This window comes from Penaeus vannamei, chromosome 28 (genome assembly GCF_042767895.1).
Source record: "Penaeus vannamei isolate JL-2024 chromosome 28, ASM4276789v1, whole genome shotgun sequence".
Lineage (NCBI taxonomy): Eukaryota > Metazoa > Arthropoda > Malacostraca > Decapoda > Penaeidae > Penaeus > Penaeus vannamei.
The window spans coordinates 2,540,203-2,549,694 of NC_091576.1; the positions used below are offsets into that span (position 1 = coordinate 2,540,203).

General features: G+C 39.6%; 1 protein-coding gene across 3 annotated transcripts in view; it reads right to left on the minus strand.

Annotated features, from left to right (window-relative positions):
- Window positions 1-323: 323 nt before the first annotated feature.
- LOC113825725 (uncharacterized) overlaps window positions 324-9,492 on the minus strand; it is a 9,243-nt gene continuing 74 nt past the window's right edge. Inside the window, exons 1-7 of one of the 3 annotated variants that reach the window (XR_011399716.1) lie at window positions 9,470-9,492; window positions 3,558-6,109; window positions 2,987-3,147; window positions 2,430-2,574; window positions 1,937-2,122; window positions 1,279-1,582; window positions 546-1,198 (exon numbers count right to left, since the gene is read on the minus strand). The exon at window positions 9,470-9,492 is cut by the window's right edge and continues 74 nt beyond it. Coding sequence is in view for 2 of the 3 variants with exons in the window: in XM_027378559.2 (XP_027234360.2) it covers window positions 1,519-1,582; window positions 1,937-2,122; window positions 2,430-2,574; window positions 2,987-3,147; window positions 3,558-6,067 (3,066 nt within the window). In the remaining variant the exon portion in view is untranslated. Of the gene's footprint in view, window positions 1,583-1,936; window positions 2,123-2,429; window positions 2,575-2,986; window positions 3,148-3,557; window positions 6,110-9,469 lie in introns of all 3 variants that reach the window. The other 2 variants (XM_027378559.2, XM_070141642.1) reach the window with 2 other exon arrangements.

A 9,492-nucleotide genomic window follows, 5' to 3' on the forward strand; every position in this document is an offset into this window, starting at 1 on the left:
AGTAAATAAAATCAAATAAAACAAACGAAAGGAACGAAAAGAAATATAAAAGTAAAAGAACAGAATAAAACAAAATAGAGTAGAATAGTGTAGAATAATATAGAATGAAATGAAATAAAATAAAATAATATAAAATGAAATGACATCAAATGACATAATAGAATATTGAAGTTAAATACATAAACAAACACAAAAAAAAAGGAAAACGATAAGGCGCAGAGAGTAGAAAAAGAAAACAAGAATAACCCTTTACCACTTGCCTTCGTGGGATGGCGTAAGTGGCATTTACAGAGGAAGATTTGCACATCATATAAAAATGTAAAGACGCCTTCAATCACAAATATATTCCTTTGGATTTCATCAAAAGCTGTAAAGTCATTCACAAAAGCTAATCTCGTATTATGTACAAATATTACATAGAAATATATGCACTTTTTATACATACAACTTTTGTTTCACTAGAAATTTTCATTATTATTTACTTATATCAGGACACATTTACTTGGTAATTTAGATATTACTAATCAGGCCAAAGTAGAAAACACTAACAAAGTGTTATTTTATCAACATATACAGTTCCACAATAGCCTTAAGCAAAGAACAAAGCATACTATACATAACCTCTTGCAGAAAATATGATTTTATTTTCACACTTGAAGGTAGAATCCAGGACAGGACTAGCTGCTTTTCCGTAGTAGCATTTCTTCCGTTTTCTAAACATTAGATGATACAAAAACGGATATGAATAATAAAATTGAGTCGTACACTTGAGCCAGATAAATATTAGAGTACAGTAACAATATATCGGGTCAGATTCTGATGATTATAGAATTCCATAGTTACTTTCTTGTTCACTGCAATGCACAAAATAAAATAATATACAATATATACATTGCTCAGCCAATAATGTACCAACATTCAACAGGATAAAATGCACCTATGCCTCTTTATAGAAAATGTTTTACATGTATAACCTAAGAAAATGCAACATTGAACCTGTAAACTTGATTTATCTAAAAAGTATATGACTATTCAAAGTAAATGTGTTGCAGGACTGAAGGTGGTCACTCTATGGGGCTGTGGCTCTGCCTTGGGTGATGACCAGGTGGAAGACCCAGCTGAAGTGACATCGGATGAAATTTCCGCCATGATACACATTCGGTCCAGCACATCATATCAGTTCATACCAGGATGGTTTCTGCAATTCGTATGTTGAATTTATTTGAACATGGGAAAATATTTTGATATTGCTCTAAATACTTTTCATTTGCATCATACCATCTGAAGTCAAAGAAAACACAGCCTACGGGAAAAAATCCGTAGTGACGTCACCATCCATCGGTCGTCTTTTGTTTCCGTTTAGCTGGCGAATTTCCGTAGAATTCATCCAGGAAAGTTTCGAAATCGTTGTCCTGTCTTTCAACAAGCCTGAAGTACATATACTGTATTTTCCCCTGCAAGTTGATGTACAGAGTAGAGTATTTTGCCTTTGATGTAAAACCCCTGGATACGGACAGGTCACAGGGCCAACGACGAGAATGCCATAGATGTCCAGTCACGCCAAACTGTCTCCTCGGCGTCACTGCAAAGATAACAATTGTTCATAATTACCGTAGGGAACCTGAACTACCATTTGTATTAACCATACTACGAGTTACCTACTGACATGCAATTACATATCTCATACTCCTGATTATACCAATGTTAATTATCTCATTATTTTCCCAATATGTCCACTATCTATATGTATATATATCTATATCTGTATCTGCATTCATATATCTGTATCTGAACCTATCTGCCTGCTGGTCTGCCCAGCTGTCGATCTATCTATTTAACTATCTGTAATTGTATTTATACCTATCTGTCTATATACCTATATATCTACACACACACACGAAAATAAATAAATAAAAGGAAAACGCCAGTCACTCACGCAAGGAATTTACACCCAATCCCGCGTTGGGAAATGGAATTCAATGCCACAAAGTCTGCCTGCGCGACCGCCGGAGACACCAGCACCGACCTCCTAACCCGGACTCCACAGCGAGAGAGCTCTTCAAGGAGTCTATAGCAGGCGGTCAGCGATTTTCCAAGACCGGGGAAGAGGAGGTGGAAGTATCTGCGGGATAAAAACACTTCGATCAATAGTGAAGATAATCATTCTAATAGCAATAGTATCGGTGATAATGATGGTGATAAGGCTAATAAAAATCATAATGACTGTATTGATAATAATAATGATTATGTTGATACTGATAGGAATAGTAGATAATGATGATAAGCCTAATGATAATAGTAATGATAGTAATAATATATGTATGTATATATATAGATAGAAAGATAGACCGATGTAGATGAGTGTGTGTGTGTTCGAGTGACACCAAAACAAAGTCCATTCAACCCAACTTTAGGAAAAGAGATGATACCCTTTTCCAGGCTGCAGCTTGCGGGCGACCCCGCTCGCCCACTCCACGGTGTCCTCTCCCACGTGGTCGAAGATGAGGCCCAGGTGGTCGAAGTGCGGCAGCGGCTGCAGCGCCGCCCCGCTCACCCCCAGCGCCACGTGCAGCACTGAAAGGGCGCATTTGGGCTCCTTTAATGGCTGAAATCGGTCGTTCCTGGACGAAGAAACGTACACACACCTACACACACACACAAACAGCACAGACGCAAACACACATTGATGAAAATGATCATAAAAAGCTAGGACCGAACGCAGTCACCGGGACATTCAGTATTTAGGCAAAGATGTGACAGACAAACTGAGGAAGAGCCTATCCTTGACTCGCTGGACTGGCAAGGCGGCACGGGAGCAGGGCCCAAGGAAGGCGTTTGCAGAGCGGCCGCGAGAGAGGCGTCAGAGATAAGGGGCATCAGTCTGAATCTGATGATGAGTGCAGCAGACAGACTTCCTCGCGCTTGGCTCGAAGCTGAAGCTAAACTTGATCAGATACCAGAGAGGCTCCGACCTGAGCGTACTCACGGAGGCCCTTAAGCCGCGGCAGCGACGACAGCGACGGCCGCAGGGCGTCGTAGTGGGCGTCGTCGAGCAGGACCAGCTGGAGCTCCTGAAGGCTGCGGGGCAGGGCCGACGCGGCGGCCGCGCTGAGTTGGCCCTTGAACTTGAGGACTTCACCGCGCGGCCTGTGCGGGGGCAGAGAAGGGGCTGCAGAAGGGGCTGCGGCATGGACGGCGTCGAGTGATGAGGTGCTTGGTGTTTAGAATGTGGAATGGGCAGGTGTCGGAGGGAGAGGCAAAGGCAGCACATGCGGTTGCATCTGCATGTATAGGCCTATATATACACACTATAGATGTTCACTATATATATATATATATATATATATATATATATATATATATATATACATATATATATACACACACACACATAAACACATACATACATGCATACACACACAAAAAAACACACACACACACACACACACATATATATATATATATATATATATATATATATATATATATATATATATATATATATATATATATATATATATATATATGCAGACGTATACACAGAGGGTACAACTTACTGCTGGAAAATCTGCCGAAGATGCTCGTCAAGGACGCTGCCGCCGGCCTTGGGATGTCGGAAGTCATGCTGAAACTCCATCTTTGTGGCCCAAGTCTTCCCCTTCATGGCCGTCAGGAGCTCCGTCAGCCGCGGAACATCCCGCGGGTCGCAGCTGACGTGGACCTCGACGCTCGACGGCTGAGCATGCGGTAAGACGCTGGCGTATGCGGCAACATGGCAGTCCGTCACTCTCACGACGCCCCTCATATCCATCACCCGAGCAACATGTCTGCTCACTGCTGCTTCACACTGCACTTCGGATAATAAGCTCAGCCACTGGGATCTGCCCTCCACGCCAGCCCCCTTGAGCAGCGCCACCAGTTCGGCAGACCTTTCTTCCCCCATGGTTCTGCCCTCCAAGTAGAGGAGGCCCATGAGGTGCACTAGAATGTTCTGCCATTTGGCCAAGTCGAGCTCAGCTGCGTGCTCCCTCCGTGCTCTGTACTTCGCAGCTTCTTTGAAAGTCGCATCAAGCACGCTCCTGATGCTGTTTTCTGTTCTACTAGCGTTATGGTTCAATTTGTTTAAAATTTCATGATTTCTTTGTATAATGCATTGGCTAACCCTTGGTGGCACATTGCTGCTGGAGAGGACAGTCCTAAAGCCAGAGATGATTCTAGGGATGTCCAGGTCGTCAGCAATGAGACTCTCCATGACGTAAAGTGCTGAGAAAAAATCTTGTATTCCTTTGTGGGGAAAACTATACTTCTCTTCGGCTTCTTCTGTCAGTGACGTTGCTTGGATTAAGAACGTGCTGAGAATTTCTGCGGCAGGTAAATCTAGATAGTTGCAGGTATCCCTAAGTCTCTCTACAGAGGTCCTGGATAGCACGGTGTCGTCACAGCAATGGTTAATTAGGGCTTCCTCATAAAGTTTCTTAAGAAATTTATCCATCTTTTCTTTCATTTCAGGGAAGTCCAATTTCCAAGTCTTTTCATGATCGAACAGTCTCTGCCTTAATTTCCTCTGACACATCTCGTGTGTCTTTAAGAAAAGTTCCGTCGCTGTTGTCATACTGTTCACCGCTTCAGGGCCATGAAGCCACAGGACTGTCACAAAGACAAGATTAAAAGGGAATCGCCAGTGATCTTGCAGTCGACTCTCCTTCCTGTTCAGATAGCGAAGAAGGCCGTTGATGTCTCTTTCCTCAACTGTGATCCCAAGAGCCTGGCTGTAATTGTTTACAAATTCTTCCCTGTCATCTTCAGCTATCCCGAGAACATGCACATGGACGATGTTAAAGTTGTCTGGCACATATCTCTTGAAATCGAGTACTTTGTTTGGTCGTGTTGTACACAGGACAGTGACATCTCCGTGAGATTCTCCTAATTTCAGTATCTCTCTGTACACTTGTTCTGAGGATGAGTTAAGCTCATCCAAACCATCAATGATAAACAGAAGCCTGTTGTCCTGAATGCATTCAACCAGGTATTCTTTTCGGACTTGCTTGCTCGCTGTTGGTAAGAGAGACTGCAGGAGTTCGGAGAGGGAACGTATTTCTCTCGCTCTGCATTCGACCAAAAGGACAAACTCATAGTCTTGAAGCTTCTTCATAGAGCTAGCCCCTGAGGCCCAATCGCTGATCATCTTTCTCGTGAGGGTTGTCTTGCCGACGCCAGCAGGGCCTTCGACCAGCAAGGCGGTGCTGCTTGCTTGGCTCTGGTTTTGCCTCCTCTCCGCCAATGCAAGGAGATCTTCGAGATAAATTTGGGTATCGTCTTCTTTCATCAGTATTTTGGTAAATACCTTGTCTATTCGTACTTTTGTTTTTATGTATTTATCAAGTAGATTTGACACTGGCCCAATGCTTGACATATCCCTGTATCTCCTCTTTAATTCTAGTTTACCTTCGTTATTCACATACTGACGTAACCTATCAAAGTCTAAGCTGCTTCTTCCTGACAAATCCAGCGACTCGTCTCTGATGACGTTGATCTCGTCGCTAAGTGTTTGCAAAACGTCGTCAAGGAGATGTTGATCCTTGTTGTAGATTTCCGCTGCTTTTTTGAGTATTTTGTTGAGCAGATTCCTCAGTTCCTCCGTCTTGTTAAGAAAGTTGCTGTCATCAACTTCAAACTCTTCATGGAGGAAGGAATTTCTGAAATTCTTGACCGAAGTCAGGTTGTACTCCAGTGTGTCTCCTGAATCGACCCACCTTTGGTCGCCAGGAGGAGCGAGTCCGTGGCAGCCATACTGAATGCACAAGTACAGCAGCGTTATGTCAAAACCGTCCAAGTTGTGGTCGTCCATCTTCCTCCACTGACTGGGGCTGAGTTTCTTTCGCATAGGACCCTTGGGGAGTTTCCTCACGAGGAAGAGGTAATCGGCAAAAGACTGACCCGACTGCCTGTTGGCGGTGCCCCACTCCAGGACCTGCTGCAGGACGCTCCCGCCCTTCCTGGTGGTCATTTCATAAAGGCGGAAGGTCATCTGACGCTCCTTGTCGGAAGCAAACGGACGGAGCGCCATCGTTGCAGTCGTGGCTCAATCCTTTTGTCTCGTCTTTCGTTTCTGGATTTGGGAAAAAAAAAAATATTCATAAGTGATCCGTGAACTTTACAATATTGCATGACAATCCGTGAGAACAATACATTTCTGAAGTGAATGTTATACTCAATAAGTACCTGGAGGCTACACGTTCTCTTAGCCTCCTGGAAGTCAAAGTCATTGTGAAGAAGTATTTAACACGACTGTTGCCTGGAATTCGAAGCACTGCTTGGTGGTTTTATGTCAAATATTTTGCTAAAGTCTGTTTATATATATATATATATATATATATATATATATATATATATATATATATATATTTATATTTATATACACACAGACACACACACACACACACACACACACACACACACACACACACACACACACACACACACACACAGAAACACACACACACATATATATATATATACATATATATATATATATATATATATATACATATATACAAATATGAATACATATTTGAATAATTTATGAATAAACATATGTATATATATATATATATATATATATATGTATATATATATATATATATATATATATACAGACACACACACACACACATATATATATATAATTATATATATATATATATATATATATCTATATATATATATATATATATATATATATATATATATATATATATATGCATACATACATATACACGTATGTATACACACACACACACACACACACACACACACACACACACACACACACACACACACACACACACACACATATATATATATATATATATATATATATATATATATACATATATATGCATATATATACATATATATGTATATATATATATAAATATATATGTATATATACATATATATATATATATATATATATATATATACATATATATATATATATATATATATGTATATATGTATATATATATACATACATATATATATATATATATATATATATATATATATATATATACAATGTATATATATGTATGTATATATATCTATATCTATATCTATCTATCTATCTATCTATCTATCTATATATATATATATATATATATATATATATATATATATATATATATATATATACATATATATGCATATATATACATATATATTTATATGTATATATACATATATATGTATATATATATATGCATATATATATGTATATATATACACACACACATATTACTTTCTTCCAGACTTAGAAGTCATGTGGGAGACGAACGAAGTCTAGTTTTAGCCGAACGCATCGGATTTACGGCGGCATCCACAGCCTTGCTCTCTCTGCAAAGGCTGGCCATTGTGACGCGTTCCAGCTGACTACAACGGATTTAACGATAAGCACGTTCTCGCCACTTGTCCGGATAAGGCAGAACGTTCCACTCTTTACAGGCAATTCATTAGGCATATATATATATATATATATATATATATATATATATATATATATATATATATATATATATATATATAATCTACGATTGATTTTTATATAATATGTTTACAGTAAACTAGGGTCTATGATATTCATCTACCCTAAACATTGCAATACGGTCCCTCGATAAAAGAAAGAGAGAAAGAAAGAAAGAAAAAAAGAAGAAGAAAAAAGAAAATTATACCTGTCGTATTTGAAGGGTTTCGTGTTTTCCTTAAAATCTCCGGCCTAATGCTTGCACTAAAGTAGTAACGTATACTTTGGCTCAATATTGGTCGAAGGAAAAATGCAAAACGTCAAATGTCTAATTGAACGGTGGTACTTCTCTCCATATTTCGTTTTCTCGTCACTTATTGTGTCCCTAGATTTATTACACATATCTTTTCGTTATTTAACATGTGTAGTGATAAACCTTCTGATTTATATTCCGCTATTTTCCTGTTCATATTTTTTTTTCAACGTGAGACGCTCCGCAAATTATCAGCTGATCTCACTTTCTCGTTCGCTCATTACATATCCCTTAAAGGCGAGATTTAACCAGATAATGCTTTCATAAACACCTCAAACGATTACTTTCACAAGCCTTTCCGAAGCCTTTCTCACGCTGCGCTCAGTCAATCCACAAATTAATTATTGCTCTCTACGGTATCCTGGCAAAACGAATTCTTCAATTTCATGTCGCATTCTTTCCTCGGCTTTCTAAAAAGGTTTATATTGACTTTCGTTGCAAGGTTCATGTCGGCCATGATGATTAATGCCCTTGCCGACTGACCCACGGGGGGGGGGAGGGGTACGCGGCCCAGCTGAGTGACGGCGAGGAATATTTACTTTATTTTTTGGCTCTCTACTCCTTCTTTTTCTTTCCTGAGAAATTCATATAGATAGGGTATCTTTACGTCTGCCTGTCACTAAGGGAGTGATATCTTATCTAAAGCAACTGCCCGGGAGATAGAAGGAAAGAAAGAAAAAGGCGGGAAATGGGATGATATTCGATCGACACGAGAGCATTTTTTTTTTTTTTTTTTTTTTTTTAAAGAAACTTATGGAATACACAGACTGCCGCCCTGTCTTGTCACAGGCCCAAGAGCCCCGCCCACCTCCGGCTAACGCCTTTCCCTTGCCTTGCTGCTTGACCCTGACCTTACAATGACCTTAAGCTAAGATCATGTACCCGAGTCTGAAGCGAAGCTACAGTAGCTCTATTTTTTTTTTGTCATTATGTCATTATCCCGAGGTTTTCATTTCCTCTTTTAGATGCTCTACTTAAGGGGTTCCCAACCCTTTATCTGGCGACCTCAACCATGCACCTCCAGACATGACCTCGATCCCAGTCTGTTCTACAATGTATAGGCTTCTAATTATATTATTATATCATTTATATTATTCAATAAACATAAATAATTCGATAAACCAAAATCAACAATTACGATTATATTTTCTTCGGTTCGAGTTTCATAAGAATTCAGTGGATTTTTCTTCGACTGCATTTTAGATCATTGTGTAATAATCAAGCAAAATTTAGCTATCAATTCTCAATCAATATGGGACTACAAGCCTACTCAAATCATCTCAAGATTGAGAACTGACCACGTCTGATATTTTAAGGGCTTGGCGACCCCAGGGTTGGGAGAGGCGGGCCTAGGGTATGATGTGCACAAGGAAATCGCGATGTTTACATAATCTACATCAAAGAAAAATGTCAAACATCCAAGCAAATCTTCGACTACTGACACATTCTTCGTCATAATGTTCCGTCCAAAGCGCCTTTCACGATGTTTAAACTATAGAATGCGAGTGAATGGAACCTAAAGTGTAACTGAGACAAAACGGAAGAGATGAGTCGGGGAAACGACAGTGATAACGCTAATATAATACGTACACACCGATAACCCTGACATCCAACATAAGGAAAACGCACAGTACCTGCCACGTTCGTCAGGGTGGAT